The 20,092-nt window shown below is 36.2% G+C and overlaps 1 protein-coding gene across 2 annotated transcripts; it reads left to right on the top strand.

Annotated features, from left to right (window-relative positions):
• The first annotated feature begins 1,342 nt into the window (after positions 1-1,342).
• LOC136029324 (DNA ligase 4-like) lies at positions 1,343-17,401 on the top strand. Of its 2 annotated transcripts, XM_065707597.1 has the most exons (3): positions 1,362-1,441; positions 5,120-5,282; positions 14,646-17,401. In XM_065707597.1, exon 3 carries the CDS (start codon positions 14,650-14,652, stop codon positions 17,284-17,286), a length of 2,637 nt encoding a protein of 878 aa, XP_065563669.1. In that variant the 5' UTR covers positions 1,362-1,441; positions 5,120-5,282; positions 14,646-14,649; the 3' UTR covers positions 17,287-17,401. The 2 variants fall into 2 exon arrangements, with proteins under 2 accessions (XP_065563670.1, XP_065563669.1); XM_065707598.1 differs by lacking the exon at positions 5,120-5,282 and having other exon boundaries at positions 1,343-1,441.
• The last annotated feature ends 2,691 nt before the right edge of the window (positions 17,402-20,092 follow it).

The raw sequence follows: 20,092 nt of genomic DNA on the forward strand, positions 1-20,092 counted from the left end.
TTAGATACACAAGTGATTGCAAAGACTCATTCATATTCATTTTAACAGAGAAAACTAAGGTTGGAACTATTTTTGAGGAGATTGAAAAAAATTATCTCAGTTTAAGACATATGGAGGATTTATTTTTGTTTAAGAAGGTTTTAATTAAAAAACTTGTTCGTTATTTAATACATTAAAAGAATTAAATTTTTATACTGATTCCAAATATACAAAGTTCATCAAGTTTAGTATTACCCATTAAAAGTTAGGAGCCTAAAAAATTTGCCATATTTTGGAAAAAGAGGGAAATACCCTTAAAACGTCACGCATTTTCAATGGAAATCACATCATGTCATTCAGCATTTTACAAAATCCTACAGTAGAGGTTTCAAGCCTCTAAATACAAAAATATGGAGTTTCGATTTTTTGCTGGAGGAAAATTATGGTTGCATGTTCATTTGTTTGTTTTCTCGGGGGGGGGGGGTTGACAAAATCGAGCCTGTGGTTCTAGAAGACCAGGAAAGGGCTAATTTAATCGCTTTTCAAAGGCTCGAGTGCCTTTCTTTGTTATTGAAATATGCGAGGGCATCTCGCCCCCCACTCACATCTCGATTCTCCCAAAATTGTTCAATCAATATTTTGAAATCGATATTTTGTTCCTCATTGTTAAAATAACTACGAAATCGGGGAAAACATGCTCTGCAACATTCCCTGCGAAAAGAGTAGTAAGTTTTGATTTTACTCAATATTTATTGTATTGCATTTGTTATTGGGAAGTATATAAGCTAGGGAAGTATATAAGACATGTTATTGGGAAGTATATAAGACATTTTCTTCTTAGGGGTATTTTCCACAATGAGAATTTTGAGTGAAGAATTAAGTAACTGTCTGACTGACCGTATTTCAAATACTGAGCTGTACGATAATATAGCTCCATCCCGCTTTCTAGGGCTAAAGTGAGGGAAATGTTTATAACTAGGACTCATTCTGTGGATGAAGAATCACTGATAGCCAAAGGTAATCCTTTTCGGCTAGACATCCAGAGTCAAAGAATAAGCAGGTTTCCCCTCAATGGGGTGGGAGGATATTGTAAGGAAAAATTTAAAGAAACAGGGACTTCTTGAGAGGGTGTAAGGAGAGAGACCTTAAATAAATTGGGATAGGAGAAAACATGCATAGCTGTGCTGGCATTAGGCTGATTTGTGCTTGAATGAGTTGTTAGTAGGAGTAGTAATAGCTTTGTCACACATTGTAATCATGCTTTTTGCCGGATTAATCCGTAAAAAGCGATTGTCCTTTTAAACTTCCGTCTAAATTTCGCTGGATCCGATTACTTATCGGATCTGTCCGATAAGTCCTAGTCCGATTATTATCGGACTAATTACGCCGGGACATTTCAAAATTAGCCAACGTTGATTATTATTTAGCAACTAATTGTAATCCTATAGGCTGCTGGAAAAAGGTATCCTGAATCACATTTATTTTTACCTTGTTTGTTTGATTTTCCAGTTCCTGTTCTGTCTTGAGTGGTTTAAATGATACGATAAATAAATACATTTCAGGTAGGCTAGTGCTGTGTCTTAAGTAGGCTAGGCCTAAGTAGAAAAAACATAATTAAAGATTAAGAAGTGAGAATCAACTTGCCATAGAGCGTCTCCTATGCTGAATAGCAAGAGAGTAGTTAGCCTTAACATCACCCATTAGCCTGCTCAATCAACCCAACAAATCTAGATTTGAAAAAGCCTAAGCCTTTTGGCAATGGTAAAATTCTAGTTAATTGACTTCTTGCTGTCTTGGAAAGTTGTTGGGTTTTACACTATTAATAGTAATATAGGATCAAATTTGACCAAAATATAAGCTGTAATGCACAAAAAGCTGCATTATATAGAGGAGGGGGAGGGGGTACAGTTAGAGACCTCAAAATACTTTCCTAGGATGTACTTTTTTCTGTAGACCTACTCCTGAAAATTTCAATTCCCTAACCCAACAACTTTCCAAGATAGCAAGAAGTCAGTCAGCTAGAATTTTACCAAAATTTTAGACAAGTCACTTTTGGCTAGCTTGGGAAATAGTGAAACCTTGGAAATATAAGCTATCTTTTAATTAAAAGAAGTAAAAAAAAAGTGTTTTTAGCTTTGCAATTTTGCTCAATCCTAATTTTTAAGTTTCAAAAATCTTCAAATGCAGTTACATCTATATGACTTTAAATCTTATTTAAATGATTGGAATTGCAGTTCAAAACTAAAACCAGAGTAAAAGAAACCAAAATCAAGGTAAAGGTCTAATGTTTTTGTTGAAATTGTATTTGTTCACCTGTCAAGCTTTCCCATTTTTTGCCTACCTGTCAAGTAGGCAAATTTATAAGACTTAGAAATCAAAAGAGGGTTAACAGTAACTTGTCAATACCTTCATAGAGTATGTTTTTAGCCCTGGACTCACTGCTGAAAGGTTCTTTTGCCTAACCTAACCACTTTCCAAGATAGCAAAAAGTAGCTTGTCTAGAATTTTACAAAAATTACCTTACACAGCAGTTTTATCTGCAACTATGTTTAATTAAAAATTGAAGGTAAGAATTAGGTTGTATCATCATTTTTGAGCAAAGTAGTAATACTTTTAGTCACCATTTTAGCAAAGTAAGCCTCTGTTGGATTTAAAAAGGTTTGCCAAATTGTTCAGGCCCCAGTTTACACAGTACTCAGCCATGCCTAATACCTCTGGTTACAATTTGACCAGCTCTACTTTATTAGGTTTTAGGTAAATATATAAGGTAAGACTCCTAGTACTCAGCCAGTGCCTAATCTTAGTCAGTCATTGTGAAAAGAAACTATCTTTCCTATATAGGGGTAAGACCACCAGTACTGGGACACTTGGATCACTCTGCCTATTCTGGGACAGGATCTTTGATTGGATTACAACATGTTCAATACTGGGACAAAAGACTTTAATCTTGGACACCCAATCTATACATTTTTCTGGGCTGCTTCCAAAAAACCTGTTGTCTTTTGTCCCAGTATTGGACATGTTGCAATACAACCAAAGATTCTGTCCTGGAATAGGCAGAGTGATTGAAGTGTCCCAGTACTGGTCATCTTACCCCTATAGACAGTAGTCTAATAATCTTGGACCTTGTATGTAAAGGGTCAAATAGTTGTGATTGGTTGATGATTAGGACTAGATCAGTTGGGTGACTATAATCTTGGGAAACATCTAGTCTTTCAAAATTTGAGTTCAAACAAAAGTTAGCTCCACACTCTAGTCTAAATAAATACAATTTTTCTGTTTCACAGCACTTGTTTTCAATTAAGTCTAATTAAAGTAGGTTGATGGTTTCTGCCATTAGGATATGTTGTTCAAACTTTAAGATCCTATCTCATGGGTTACACACTGTTTTCTAAGACTAGGCTTAAGAATTTAAACAAAAGTTAGCTCTACATCCTAGCCTATATAAATTCAATTTTTCTGTTTCACAGCACTTGTCTTTAATTAAGTCCAACCAAAGTAGGTTGGCTGTTTCTGTCATTAAGATATATTATTCAAACTTTAAGATCCTATCTCACAAATTAGACACTGTTTTCTAAGACTAGATTCCAGCTTTAAATGTGTAGCCAAGATTAGGCTTCACTGTTGCCTATCAGTATGCTTGAAATTGTGAGTGTTATGTGTAGTTAGAATAGGCCTATTCAAGATAATCACATACTTATTATGTAAAAAGATTGTCACATACTTATTATTTGTCAAAAAGTTTTGACATGTCCAATCATGAAACATTCCAATTATTTGGGTGGTATGATAGAGATTTTGTAATGATTTACAAAATCATTAAAGAGGGGATTGGCTGGTCAACTACTGTGCATCTTACCCTTCATGATTTTTTTACTGACATATGGATAAGGTAAACATGCTCTTCTATGCCTTTTTTAGTCTATGCTCTTTTGAAATAAAATAATCATTTTGGTAAACATCTATATTAGGGTGAATTGAGAAGAAAACTTGTTTAGAAAACAATTCTTACTTTGTAATTTGCAAAATGATTGCAGCTAACAGTTTTTGAATTCAGCTCCACTTTACTTTGCATCTCCCCCCTAATTTTCAAACATATAGCCCACATTATGTATTTCCTATGTATTCTGCCATCATCACTCTTGTTTTTCCAGTTCTTGTTTCATCACAATTTATTTTATTTAATAGTACATGGTTGAGAGACACATTGACAGAATGTATGAAAAACATATAATTTCGGCTCTATATTTGCACATTAGGGGGGGGGGGGGGTAGTTTAATGGAGCTGCAGTCAAAATGTTTGAACTGCAATTATTCTGTATATTACTGAGCAATAGTTGTTTTTTTAACATGTGTTCTCCTCACTAGCCCCTAATCTAGACCTTTACTATCATTTCCCCAAGAAAGGCTCTTAACCCCTTGATGGTTTTATATATCCCCAATTAATATATTTTTCTGTTGTTTTGCATCTGTTGACACTGCTTCTTTGAAAAATGGTTTCTTGAATTTTTAAAACCATTAGACCTGTATATGATTGTAAAAGAATTTCAGGTCTGTTTGATATTGTATGCTATTTAAAAGTGATATATAAATTCACTGAACACTTGTCCAGCAAACACCCTTTTTGCTGAACAACACAGTTTAAGGTAATATGGATAAAAATGGAAGCACATATGATAATATAATTAATAGAAACATTCAGCATATATAAAGCAAGAATATGTTTGTTTAAGTGTTTGTATTTAGATTTGTACAAACCTGTATCCTAGGGATCCATATAGAACCATCAGAGGAGAGGGGTGCATACATTTGCAAGTAAAATAATTTCTGTATTTGGGAAGACCATAAAAAAGGCAATAAGTGATTTGTTTGTGTTGTACTTACATCAGCAATGGAATCATGTATATGTTTATCATTTTTTTAAAAACATTATTAGTTAATCTCAATCATAAGCAATGTATAGTCTGTAGTTGTAGCTGTTTCCTAGATACATGCACTTTATAGACAATTAAAAATCTGGTTGTAATTTTTTTATTGGAAAATACAAATCATCAGTCTATTCACTTTACAATAGCATATTTTCTTAAATTATTTTTAACTATTAAGTCATGTTATCCTTAGTTGAAAACTATATTTTTAGATTCTGGTAACTGGTACATGAGTTTAATTCACAGGATTGTCTCAAATGTGGTCATGTTGATATTTCCAAAACTGCAGTAAAGCCAATTTAAGCTTCAGTCCAAAGAGTTTTGTCTATGTTTAGAAAACAGATACATCCAAGATCTTATAATTAGTTCAGTTTGGTAATTCTTTAGTCTTTTAGTTACTTTGCTTGGTATAAGATAAATATGCCACTTGATGCACCTTTTTATGCTCATTCCAAATATACCTAACATCACAAGCTCTATTTCAAGCCTTTAAAACATACAGATCAATTCCAATACCAAAGCTAAGTCAATATTTTATATTCGTATTCTATGGGCATAATAATAATAATACTATTAATTATAATAATAATAATCTTTATTCTTTCCCTTTATTACAGTGCAATAACATGGGTATTGTCAAACAAAAAAAAGACAAAAACGCAAAATAAAGAACACACATGATGAGCTATCACTTTGATTTGAGGATATTGTTGTTGTAGTGCTTCATGTAGTATGGAACGGAGGAGTTTAAAAATCTTGTCGTTGGATGTGTAGGCGGGCATTCTAACGGTTCTTTTCCCTCTTTAAAAATTGCCAGCCTTGTCTTGTGTGCGTGGGTCACTGAAGTAAACTGAGGCAGGATATATTGGTGCGTTGGGGACATCAGGATGTCAGCTCCAAACTTCATCAGCGCTTCGTGCCACCTTTCATCCAGGGTTGGGAGCCTGAGTTCGCTCAAGGTCTCTTCGTCGTTTTTCTAATTTGATCCAAGAATTATTTTGCAGGCTCTTGTCTGAATTGTTTCAAGCTAACTTCTGTGTTTCTCTGTTAGCAATGGGTGCCCGACAGGACAGCCGTACATTACTATGGGTATTACATAAGGTTTGTAGCACGAAAGAAGGAGTTTGTCTGTCATTTTAAACCTTCTGAGATTTGTGAAGGATTTTAGAAGACCAGCTGCTTTTGCTGTGATCTGCTTGATGTGATCTCCAAATGTAAGATCGTCACTTAGTGTGATGTTGAGTATTTTGACTGATTTCTTTGTTTGGAGAGGTGCATATTCATCAATGTTCTTCTTCTTCAGGAAGTTGACACGCAATATACAGCTTTTCTTGAGGCTTACCTGGAGCTTCACTTGATCAGCTTGATCCCGAAGCTCTGAAACGGGGGCTTGAGTTGGCCGTGTGTTTGTGACAGGAATTGTAGTTTGTGACAGGAAATCGTATATACTTATTACCATCATCTCTGACCAATAAACAATTTATATATCTTATAATTTTACCATTGTTCTCCTATCTGTCTGAGGCCATAGGCCCTCTTCTGGTTTGTACATCCTAATGTGAAGTGTGAGTCTTTTTGCACTGACTTTAAATTATTTGTCTTGTAGTAGCTCCTTTGATTCATGGCACTGAACTATCCTGGATATATTTTGGATGCACTATTCTCTATGAGGGTGTGGTCAACAAGGTTTTTAATTAAGAGTGGCTGTTTGTGGTATTTGAGGCATTTTAACAAATAACTTCGAAATGGACACTGTGTGGGTGTTAGTATATGATGATCAAATTGGCAACAGTATATGGTTTCATTTTTTTATGGAGAAAAATATGCAATATGGGGTGAAAGTGTGAGGCCAGTTGCTTTGGAGATTTGATATGAAGAAGCTGATGGTGTTTGAGCCTTCACAGGCTTTGTGGTAAATTTGAAGTCAAATTTGGTTGGAACAATGTATTATGTGTAACATGGGCCTCTGATAATCTCTATACAGAGGCATTGTTGGTAATAATGACCATGTTGTAATTATTTTAGAGTTATACTTGCTTAACAAAAAACCTTCTCCTTAGCAACAAAGCTGCTAGAAAGCTGGTGATGAAAAGAAGAGAGAGATACTAAATTTGCCCAATTTATACCTCTACTTTTGTAGATTAAAATCCATGCATCATTTTGGTTCAAATAACGTATGACATGCCTACACTCCTGCTAAAACAAAAGCTAAGAGCTCATTTTGCACTCGTGACGAGGTCGGAAGAGCCAAAAGCTCATATCTTATGAGCTCTAGCAAAATTCTAAGAATCAATAGATTGCTTTAAAAGGAAAATCAGAGGCTTAATGCCAGTCGGGATTTAAAATAAGAGCTCTCAGTCACAAGGTCCTTCTAAATATCAAAATTCATTAAGGTCCGATCACCCACTCTAAGTTAAAAATACCTCGGTTTTTCTAATTTTTCCTCTCCCTTCAGCCTCCCAGATGGTCAAATCGGGGAAAACGACTTTATCAAGTCAATTTGTGCAGCCCCCTCACACGTTTACCAATTTTCATCGTCCTAGCACGTCCAGAAGAACCAAACTCGCCAAAGCACTGAACCCCACCACCTAACTCGCCCAAAGAGAGTGGATCCAGTCCGGTTACGTCAATCATGTATCTTCAAAATTTATAAGTGTTTTCCAAGAATTCCGATTTCTCCCTCTAACTCCCCCCAGTGTCAACAGATCTGGTCGTGATTTAAAACAAGAAATCTGAGACATGAGTTACTTCTAAATATCAAATTTCATTAAGATCTGGCAACCTGTTCTTAAGTTAAAAATACCTCAATTTTTCCAAATTAACAACCCCCAGCTCCCCCAAAGAGAACGGATCCGTACCAATTACGTCAATCTAGTATCTATAACTTGTGCTTATTCTATCCATCAAGTTTCACCCCGATCTCTCCACTCTAAGCGTTTTCCGAGATTTCTGGTTTCCAAGATTTCTGTTTCACCCTCCAACCCTCTATGTCCCCGGATCCGATTTGAATTGAAAATTGAATTGAAATTTCTGTTCGTTTTTATGGCACTTGGTATTAACCAAGTGACATATTGCAATCACAAATTCTGTCGGTCTGTCTGTCTTTCTGTTGGTCCTGGTTTTGTTACTTTAGGCACTTCCAGCTAAGCTAGGAAAATGAAATTTGGCAGGTGTATCAGGGACCAGATCAAATTAAATTAGAAATAGTTGTTTTCTCGATTTGAACATCTGGGGCGGGAGTGGGGGGCCTGTTAACTTGGAAAAAATGAAAAATTGAAGTATTTTTAACTTACAAACGGTTGATCAGATCTTGATGAAATTTGATTTTTGGAAGGATATCGTGTCTCATAGCTGTTATTTTAAATCCCAACCGGATCTGGTGACATTGGGGGGGGGGGGAGTTGGGAGGGGGAAACCTAGAATCTTGGAAAACACTTAGAGTGGAGGAATCGGGATGGAACTTGGTGGGGAAAAAAAGCAAAAGGTCAAGATACATGATTGACATAACCGGAACGGATCCGCTGTCTTTGGGGTAGATGGGGGGGAGGGGTAATTCTGAAAAATTAGAAAAACTGAGTTATTTTTAACTTACGAACGGGTGATCGGATCTCATTGAAATTTGATTTTTATAAGGATATCGTGTCTCAAAGCTCTTATTTTAAATCTCGACCGGATCTGGTGACATTGGGGGGAGTTTGGGGTGAGGGAACCTAAAATCATCGAAAACGCTTAGATTGGAGGGGTCGGGATGAAACTTGGCGGGGAAATAAAGCAGAAGTCTTAGATACGTGATTTACATAATTGGAACGGATCCGCTCTATTGGGGATGGGGAGGGGGGGGGGGGTTAATTCTGAAAAATTAGAAAAAATGATGTATTTTTGACTTACGAAGGAGTAATCGAATCTTCATGAAACATCGTATTTAGAAAGACCTCGTAACTCAGATCTCTTGTTTTAAATCTCAACCGGATCCAGCGTAATTGGGGGGGCGGGGCATGAAATCTTAACAATATTTAAAGCGGCTATATCAGGATGAAACTGGATGGGAAGAATAAAAACCTGTCTAAGATACATGACTGACATAATCGGACCGAATCTGCTCTCTTTCGAGAGAGAGTCTTTTGAGTTGGGGGGAGGGGTAATTTTGAAAATTGAGATATTTGTAACTTACGAAATGGTGACCAGATCTTAATGAAATTTGATATTTAGAAGGATCTTATGCTTTAAAGCTCTAATTTTAAATTCCGATCAGATCCTGTGACATTGGGGGGAGTTGGAGGGGGAAACCGGAATTCTTGGAAAACGTGAAAATTGGGGTATTTTTATCTTACGAATAGGTGATCGGATCTTAATGAAATTTGATATTTAGAAGGAATCCACATCTCAGAGCTGTTATTTCAAATCCTGACCAGATCTTTTGACATTGGGGAGAGCTGGAGGGGGAAATCTTGGAAAACACTTGGAGTGGAGGAATCGGGATGAAGCTTGGTGGATAGAATAAGCAAATGTCCTTGATACGTGATTGCCAGAACCGTACTGGATTCGCTCTCTTCGGAGGAGTTGGGGAGAGGGGTTCAGTGATTTGGCGAGTTTGGTGCTTCTGGACGTGCTAGGCCGATGAAAATTGGTAGGGGTGTCAGGGAGCTGCACAAATTGACTTGATATAGTCTTTTTTCCAGATTCAACCATCTGGGGGGCTAAAGGGAGAGGTAAAATTAGAAAAAATAGGTATTTATAACTTACGAGTGGGTGATCGGATCTTCATGAATTTTGATATTTAGAAGGATACCGTGACTCAGAGCTCTTATTTTAAATCCTGACCGGCATTAAGCCTCTGATTTTCCTTTTAAATCAATCTATTGATTCATAGAATTTTGTTAGAACTCATACCATATGATCTCTTGGCTTGTTTTTTCTATAAGAATCCATAATTTGGCTGCCTACACTATTTGGATGTTGGAAAAAATTATCACCTACACGATCCTGACGCCAATAGTACTGTTTAATCTGATTTTATACCTCCTCAACTTGATCTGAAAATAAAACAAGTTGACCTGAAAAATAAATCGTTCTCAAACAAATTCTTTCTATACTCTTTGACAACTTGGATACACTTACACTCTTTTCATTTATTTAAATTGTAAGAGCAGAAATAGTAATAGTAGTAGCCCCGAATGTTTCAATTTGATACCCCCAGCTATTTTCGATTTATTGCTAAGATGCCGTATAGGTAGCCATGCACACAGTCCAGCAACATTTAGTTTTGAAGCATAATAGGCTGATTACATAATTGGGGGGGGGTTGAGATACCCAGTATCCATGGAGATCTAGTTACTGGACCGTTGAAATATCCAGGACAAAACGACTGTCTAAAAATGTTGACTGAATGTATTTGGGAAATTAATCGGCCTGGGAAGAGGGCTGCTTGCCCTCCAATGTCTTTTGATTCTTAAAACAGGCAATAAAACTTTTTTATTTACTTTAACATCCACCTAAATATTACTTGAAAGCTTCACCTTAATAGTCACATCTTGCGCAGTAGCAATAGTTGTAGTACCATTAGTAGGAGTATGGAATAGCACCTTTGGTTTCTACAACATCCCCTTTAATTCATGCTGAAAGTTTCAACTTAATACCACCAACCATACCTGAAGCATTTCTGGTACGTCTTTCTAACAACCGGTATGGGCATAGTGTATTTTGATTTTCATTTTTTTTTTCGCCTTAATACCCCTAGTTTTGGTAGCAACAGTAGTATTATAAGCAGTATAATTAATAGTAGTAGCCTTAGGTTTAGTGGCAGTAGTAGCAGTAGAAGTAGTAATAATAGTATTACTACAACATCCCCCAAAACAAACCCTGCTAGTTTCAACTTCAAACACAAACTGTTCCTAAGATATTGCTGTTACATCCTTTTGACAACCTGCGTACAGACGGCGTGTTCTGATTAAGTATACGTCCTCCCCCCCCCCCCAAAGAAAAAATATTGAAAATTTCACATGCATACCCTTAGGCATACTTGACATATTAGGCATAGTCGTGGTATTTGTATTACTAGCAATAGTATTTATCGAATTAGCCGTAGTAATAGTAGCGGCAGCAGTATTAACGCATTGCCTTTACAATTAGTTGCAATAGAAGTAGTAGTTGATGTAGCAGCAGCAGTAATAAATGTAGCAGTGATAGAAGTATTAGTAGTAACGTGCACTTATTGCCTTTTGGTCAGATGATTTTCCCTTCTTAGCATTCTCTAGAAGTTCTAACATAATAACCCAATCAATTCTTGAAATACGCTCTTCTGACAATATGTATGTACATAGCCTCTTTGATTTAGTTCAAGATTTCCCTCAATGGTGTAAATGGTGTAGTGCGGTAGTAGTAGCGGTAAGAGTAGTTGTAGTATTAGCATGTAAACATTCCTTTTTTGGTCGTCTCCCTTATTATTTTCCGAAAGTTCAAAACTAATATACCCAGTCATTCATGAATTACTTGATTTTGATAATCCGTATGCACATAACGTGTCTTGATTTAGTTCAACACTCCCCTCAACATTCTCTGAAAGGCTCACCAGAATTCCCTTTGCATTTTTTGGAAAATAAAGTTCAAACATGAATATTTTTCTCAATAACTTATACTATATGTAAACAATGGAGGATTTGTCTAAATTACGGCCTTTAACCTGAGTACTGTGGGGGGTTGATATCCCCAAAGATGTAATTACTGGACCTTTCAGTAATGCTGAACAAAATAGTTCTCTTAAAATTTTGATCGGATGTGTTTTGACGATAGACATGTGAGGGAGGGGCTAGTTTTTTTCCATTTACTTTTGACTCTTAAAAGTTCCAATCTCATATTTTTTGGATGTGCTTGAGGAAAAGAGCGTGCAATGGAAGGGGGATAGTTTTACTTTCATCACTTGTTTTTAAAAGGGAACTGGAACTTTAAATTTCAAATCAAATAAGCCTCTTCTAAAGTACACACAGCCATCCTGTTCATAAAAAGCTTATATGCCCCAGGGACATAGTTTACAATTCTCGCCCCAAGACTCTGGGGGGTTGTGTCAACCCAAAAGGCCCTCTTATATGATCTTTGGAGTGTTTTTGAACAAATGACCATCTTAAAATTTCTATTGGATGGATTTGGGGGAAAAAGACTGTAAGGAGCGGGGGCTAGTTGCCCTCCAATTTGGCGATTAAAAAGGGCATTAGAACTTTTGATTTCTCATCCAACGAGCCCCCTCCGAAGTTTATAAAACCAAGACGTAATTACCAGACCTCTGAACTACTTTGAACAAAATGACTGTCTCAAAATTTCGATTGGATGTATTTGGGGAAATGATGGACATAGAGGGGGGATCAGGTGCCCTCCAATCCCTTTCGACTATTAAAAATGGCAATATGTGTTGCAATTCCCTGTCGAAGTTTCTGAGACAACTCCTTTACGAAATACCCTGGTTTAAAACCAAAAAAAGAAGGGAGTGAGGTACTTGCCCTCCGATCACTTTGTCTCTTAAAATGGGGGCTAGAACTTCTGATTAACCATCCAATGAGCCTCTTTCAAAGTTTATGTGACCACCCTTTCTATAAAAATCTTATATGTCCCCGGGATATAACTTAGAACCCTCCCTGAGGGCTGTGGGAGGTTTGTCGTCTTCAAAGACATAATTTCCGGATCTTTCAACTACGCTGAACAAAACTGCCGTCTCAAAATTTTTGATTAGATGTTTTTGGGAAATGATGGGCGTAGGGTGGGGGGGGGAGGCTGGTTGGCCTCCAATAACTTTTGATGAAAAAGGTGACTATCCCTTTCTTTTCCAATCGAATGAACCCCTTTTGAAGTTTGTATAACAATGTTTTTTGTACGAAGAGTAGTATAGTATACATAGATATAGACAGCACATCTTATTAGGGCACTGAAGATTGCCTGTAACCCTATGAATGCACCCATATTTGGGCAATATAGCTACGAATTATATCCAATTTGGTTCATTGACCTACTTACAGACAGGTATCCAACGCTTACATAATTTGCATAACAAATGAAAAACCAGCCCAATGAAAGTTGAAAAAACCTGTTAAGGAATACATGTCTGGACATGATTAAAGTAAACTGTTTTATTTGATTTCAAATTGGACTTATAGAATTTATGATATAGTATTGATTTTTACTCGACAACATCTATAACATAGTCATAGTGTAACCGCTTGTATAATCATATTCATGGTAATCGTATCAACACTTCTTTTTGAGGGAACTTATGGTCATCCATTCTATGTACTTATTTTCATGTCTTAAAATGGCATAAAATGTACTTAAAACACACAAAAAAAAATCACGTGTAATTTTAAGACACGAAAAAAAAAGTTGAAAAAATTTATAAGTAAAAAAAAAATTAAACTTCAAAAAAAGTATAAAAAGGGGGGCCAAAAGCTGGTGGAGGGGACATCGGGGCCATTGGAGATTGGTACATGGATGACCATAGTTTCCCTCTAAAAGAAGTGTTGATATAAGCACTCATTCCCATGAATATGATAATACAAGCAGTAACACTACGCCTATGCTGTAGGTGCTGTCGAGTAAAGTTCAATACTTCATCATAAATTATTGTAGTCCAATTTGAAATCAAATAAAATAGTACTTAAATCATGTCAAGACATGTATTACTAAACAGATTTTTTTTTTCAACTTTCATTGGGCTGGTTTTTCATTGGTTATGTGAAATATGTAAGCGTTCGATACCTGTCTGTAATTAAGTCAATGACCCAAATTGTATATAGTTTTAGCTATAGTGCCTAAATATGGGTGTATCCATGTGGCTATAGGCAATCGTTAGTGCCCAAACAAGGTGTGCTGTCTGTATCTATGCATGCTATACTACTATTGAAGTGCCCTGGCAAAGAAAAAAAAAACTAAAAAAGTAATACATTGAGCCCACATCGCTCTTTGCATAGGCAGCGCTATTGTGCTACCTATGATGTCCCATCTAGTTTCGAGTTTTACGAATCTAGGCGCCCTAATGTTATTTTAGTTTCCCTTTTCTTGGGAAAATAACATTTTTAAGTATATAAGGTTTCCACTCCCTGACTGGGGTATGCAGTATTTGAATTAAAACATAGTAAAGAATACACAAATTGCTGGTTCTGACAAAACGGAATCGATTTTTGATTCTCAAAAATTTATAATGCATTTTGGAAGTGGCCCAGTGAGCGAAATTTCTTGGCATAGGATTGGAAATTATGACGGTTATAAATGCAATTTTGCCAACTTTCGTAATTTTATGTAAGATCAACTTCTCATTTTTTCTTAATTGTCTGGTAGAAAATTTTTTATAGCATAAACAGATGATTTTTATAAATGAATTTTAAATGATTTTTGAAATGCTAGTGCACATAGGTAAAAATACAGGGTCTGTTATATATTAGAATTTTTCTTGCGGGGTTAGATACACGAAAAGTGAGTTTACTATCCAGGGTCGTCCAGTTTTCCAAGGAGGTGAAATGTCTTGTATCAATCTTATAGGGACTTCCCTCAGTTTCTCCTCCTATTGAGGTCTTTTTCATACCTTGGGGTATGAAATACCTATGAGGTGTGGGGTATAATACCTATTGAGGTCTTTTCATACCTTGGCCAAACCTTTTATGGCGGCTGTAAATACCTTATTATTTATTGCAACTCACCTAACTCTCCTTCTCAATTAAAATAAACTTTCTATCAATCTAATAGTTTGTCAATTTATAGTGCCATGGACGAAACTACCAAATTTCATGACCTCTGTCTGGTTTTTGAAGACATCAAACAATCAGAAAGTAAAAGGCGTTATCTGAAGCTCAAAAGTTTCATAGAGGAATTACGCCAGAAGCTGATACAGCTTGAAAAAGGATTAGGAAAAGAGATATCTTTATTTCCTATTTTGCGATTGATGTTGCCATTGCTTGATCATAGTAGAGGAGTTTACGGCATTAAAGAGTCAAAGCTTGCTTTGCTTTATTTAAAAGTATTAAGTATTCCGAAAACGGCTCCTGACGCGAAGAAATTGCTTGAATACAGAACACCAAAAAGCAGCAAAACAGCAGCCAAAGATTTTGCTGATTTCGCTTATCTGGTTCTCAGGGATCGTTTACCTAAAGGTAAAGATGTAACTGTGAAGTATGTCAATGAAGAGTTGGACAAACTTGCTAATTATAATGCGATAAAACAAGGTGATACAAGTGAGGTAGTTTTAGAGAATCTTCTTCGTAGCTTGTCTGCATTGGAGCAAAAGTGGCTTATTAGGATAATTTTGAAAAACTTAAAACTAGGAACTGGACAAAATGGTATTTTAGCAGCCTACCATCCTGATGCCAAGGATATGTACGACAAAGTTAATAGTCTTGAGAAAGTGTGTGAGAAGTTGAAAGATCCTAATGTCAGATTGTTTCAGTTCGAAATTTCTCTTTTTACACCGTTTAAACCTATGTTAGCAGAACGTGGAAATATAGAAAAAATTGACACGTTTCTGGCAAAGACAGAGGCAATACTTGAAATGAAACTAGATGGAGAAAGGCAGCAATTGCACAAAAAAGGAAAAGAATATAAATACTTCAGCCGAAACTGCTTTGATTACTCTTCGTGTTTTGGCCCATCTCCTTCTTCTGGGTCTCTAACGCCTTATATACATGAAGCATTTAGTGAAAATGTTGATAGTTGTATTTTAGACGGGGAAATGATGGTGTATGACAAGAGGCTCGAGATGCCTCTACAGAAAGGCGAAAATTACGACGTAAAATCTTTGAAAGCTAACTCTAGTTTAGTGCCTTCTTTCTACGTTTTTGATATACTTTTTTTAAATGGTGAAGTTCTCACAAGTAAACCACTTAAAGAACGTCTGAAATTACTAGAAACTGTATTTGTGCCAATTGAAGGAAGCATAATGCCAACTTATAGGAAGGCTTTGACTAGTAAACAAATGCTAATCCAAGAGCTTAATTCTGCAATTGACAGGAGAGAAGAAGGGATTATAGTTAAGGATTCAAACTCACTGTACGCACCAAATTCTCGAAAGCAGGGTTGGATAAAAATAAAACCAGAATATAGTGGTGTTTTAGGGGATCACCTAGATCTTCTGATCATCGGTGGGTATTACGGTGAAGGTCGAAAACATGGAATTATAAGTTCATTTCTCCTTGGTGCTGCTGTGCCATCTTCTGAGCCAGGAGGTATCACTTATTTTCATTCTTTTAGTCGCGTAGGATCTGGGTATACTCTTGAAGAACTTCAGCAACTATTAAGTAAGCTAGAGAAATTTTGGAAACCTGTGAAAAAGGATAAACCAATGCCAAGCACAATTGTGTGGAGCCGGGAAAAACCTGATTTATGGATTGCTCCAGAAGACTCTCAAGTCTTAGAGGTAAAAGCATCTGAATTTACTGATAGTGATGCTTACAAGATTGGTTTTACTTTACGGTTCCCGAGGGTTGAACATGTTCGGTACGATAAAAGCTATAGAGACTGTACGACTCTAAAAGAGTTGCTTGAAATTAGAGAAAGAGGTGGAGGAAAGCTTTTTAGCAGGCCTTATGATGGGATCGATAGAACGCGCGAAAAAAGGAAAAAAGTGGTGACGGAAAAAGAAGTTAGAGTCGCACCGCAGTTTGCTGGTGCTAATCTGACTGATGTATCTGTTGAGAAAGACATATTTCAAGGCAAAGAGTTTTGTGTGATGAATGGAACCTCAATGAGTGACAAAGAATATTTACAAAAATTAATAAGATCTTTAGGTGGCGTTGTCGTACAGAACCCAGGAGCCACCACATCTTATGTTATTGCTCAGAACGAAAATATACGAGTGAAAAACCTAATAAAATCTGGAAAGTATGACATTATTAAGCCAGACTGGATATTGAGGTGTAGTTTTGAAAAGAAGTTCTTACGATTCACTCCTTCAGATGCGATATGTTTAACTGGACCATCCCAGAAGTCTTTGTTAGGTTCGTTTGATATATATGGTGACAATTATACTGAACCAATTGGAAAAGCGCAGTTGGAAAAAATATTCGATAACATGAAAGGTGAATACTCGGCTTCTAAAAGAGAAATTGTTGATGTTGAAAGCGTGGAATTTCCGGTGTTACCCAAGTATAGTTTATTTAGACCGTGTATGGTCTTTGTTGACAGCGAATCAAATGCACTGCGTCTAAAATTGAAATTTTATGGTGCTTGTCTAGCACCAGAGGTTACAGAATACGTTACACATGCGATTGCAGACAGTGCAAGCGACATCAAAAGACTGAAAGATGTAAGACACGAAAGCAGTGGGAAATTTTTTATCGTCAGTTCGAATTGGGTATATGATTCTGTCACAGATAATAGATTGAAACCTGAAAGCGAATATTTACTGTAAAGCAATTATGTTTTTTTTATTAGTATTGTTGTATTTTCTGCATTATGATCTGTTTGATTTGCTTGGCATTTTGATCTAATAAATCGATCCGCATTAATGACCACGTTTCGTTATAGTTAAGCCGAAGTTTCCTAAAATTGATCTTTTTTTCTTTCGTTCTATCTAATGGACGTTTCTAGTAAATCTGTTTTATTTATAGGCCTATATTGTTTCCAAACTTCTTTTTCTGAGAATTTAGCTTACTGAGCAAAGACACTTACCAACCATTACCCTAACAGATTCCGTTACATCTATGTCTTCTTATCATTATTATGATGTATTTTTTTGTGCTCACCCCTTGTGCTATTGAACAGAGAGTAGGGGGAATTGGTTTTGCACAAACTTAGGTAACGAATGTTCACAATAACTAATCAAACGGTTCGTGGTAACGAACTGTAGTAAGGAGCAACCGGCTCAATAGTAAACGAAACTCTAAAAATCGGAATTTTGATACTAAAAGATACATCAAAAGGATCGGGTTTTCATGCTGATTTTAAATATATAAGTTTCATCAAATTTAGTCTTTACCATCAAAAGTTACGAGCCTGAGAAAATTTGCCTTATTTTGGAAAATAGGAGGAAACGCCCCTAAAAGTCATAGAATCTTAACGAAAATCACACCATCGCATTCAACGTATGTGAGAACCCTAATGCAAAAATTTCAAGCTCCTATCTACAAAAATGTGGGATTTTGTATTTTTTGCCAGAAGACAGATCACGGGTGCGTGTTTATTTGTTGTTGTTTTTTTTCCCATTGGTCATCTTATCGACCAAGTGGTCCTAGAGAGTTGTAAGAGGGCTCATTCTAACGGAAATCAAAAAGTTCTAATGCCCTTTTAAGTGACCAAAAAATTGGAGGGCACCTAGGCCCCCTCCCACGCTCATTTTTTCCCAAAGTCAACGGATCAAGATTTGAGATAGCCATTTTGTTCAGCATAGTCGAAAACCATAATAACTATGTCTTTGGGGATGACTTACTACCCCACAGTCCCCAAGGGAGAGGCTGCAAGTTGCGAACTTTGGCCAGTGTTTACATACAGTAATGGTTATTGGGAAGTGTACAGACGTTTTCAGGGAGATTTTTTTGGTTTTGGAGGGGGGCTGAGGGGAGAAGGATATGTGGGAGGATCTTTCCTTGGAGGAATATGTCATTGGGGAAGAGAAATTCAATGAAAATGGCGCAGGATTTTCTAGCATTGCTAAAAAAAAAACAATGAAAAAATAAACATGAAAAAGTTTTTTCAATTGAAAGTAAGGAGTAGCATTAAAACTAAAAACGAACAGAGATTATTACGCCTGTGAGGGGTTCTTCTCCTCATAAATACCTCGCTCTTTGTGCTAAAGTATTTTTATTAATTTCAACTATTTATTCTACGGCCTCTCTGATTCACGGGTCATTCTTAAAGAATTGGGAAAAAACTTAAGCTTTAATGTAAAAAGCGAGGTATTAACGAGGGGACAAACCCCCTCATATACATAATAAAAATATAAGAATGTAGAAGTTTGTTACGTAAGTTAATTCTTAAGTTACGTATATTTTTTACTAATAAAAATGTTCGTTAATAATTAAAAGCTCTAGTTGCCTTTTTAAGTAACCGAAAAATTGGAGGGCAACTAGGCCTCCTTCCCCACCTCTCATTTATCAAAATCGTGTGATCAAAACTAAGAGAAAGCCACTTAGCCAAAAAAAGAATTAATATGCAAATTTCATTTTAATAATTTACGTGCGGAGAGCGAAAATCAAACATGCATTAATTCAAAAACGTTCAGAAATTAAATAAAAAAATAACTAGTTTTTTTATGTAACTGAAAGCAAGGAGCGACATGAAAACTTAAAACGAACAGAAATTATTCCGTTTATGAGAGGGGCTGTTCCCTTCTCAACGCCCCGCTTTTTACGCTAAAGTTTTTTACTGTTTAATAAAGTAGAATTGAGAAAAAGAGTCAAACTTCGTTTTTTTGTTTTTTTCGTTTTGAGTTTTAATGTCGCTCCTTACTTTCAGTTAAAATTTTTTTTTTTTATTTAATTGACACCAAGGAGCAAATGAATGCTGAACTGATTTGCTCGGGACTCAACAAACTACCGCTGCTAAAACTTATCGCGTATTAGTTTAACGCGTGACAAGAAGGTAAATGCTTGCTGTCCAATCCATTTTGTTTAAGCATCTCTTTTGCCCAACTCCCAAATATTAATAATTCTCAAAGAGCACTAGTCAGTTATAATGTCTCAGTGTTATAATGCCGTCTGCTCTTCTCTTCTCCCCCTTGCTTGCTATTTAATAAAATCTTTGTGACTAGGCTCCATTTTCAAGGCAAGTCAACCACTCTTTTGCGGTGTTAAGTTAAAATGAGCTTCTCTATGAAAAGAAGGCCGAATTTTATAAAACTTAAATCAAGCGGAGGTTCTCACGTGTTATCCAGACCACATTCATGAAGTCTTAATCTCTTTAAAACTGGTTGAACAGTCTGTTTTTAACTTTCTGTTTAAAACTGGTTTTTCTGTGCGAACTCTCAGATAATCAGCTTAGTCTGAAAGATAAACTACCATGCAGGTATATTTTAATTAAGTATTTAATGTACAGAGTTGGTTATGTTGGGTATTTGATATACAGAAATCAGGTCATATAAGATGTTAAATGAAAGAGTGGGTAGAAGTGACTGTGAACAAAGAAATAAAATTTAAAATGTACAAAAATTTTAAGGCAAAAGTTTGTTGTTGTTGCGCCTCGAACTTTTCCCGCTCCTCCCTTCTTTAGCAGTGATAACA

This window comes from Artemia franciscana, chromosome 7 (assembly GCF_032884065.1).
Source record: "Artemia franciscana chromosome 7, ASM3288406v1, whole genome shotgun sequence".
Classification (NCBI taxonomy): Eukaryota; Metazoa; Arthropoda; class Branchiopoda; order Anostraca; family Artemiidae; genus Artemia; species Artemia franciscana.

Excerpts from the sequence above, each read along its gene's own strand:
- LOC136029324 (XM_065707598.1), top strand. The coding sequence starts at position 14,650 with ATGGACGAAACTACCAAATTTCATGACCTCTGTCTGGTTTTTGAAGAC.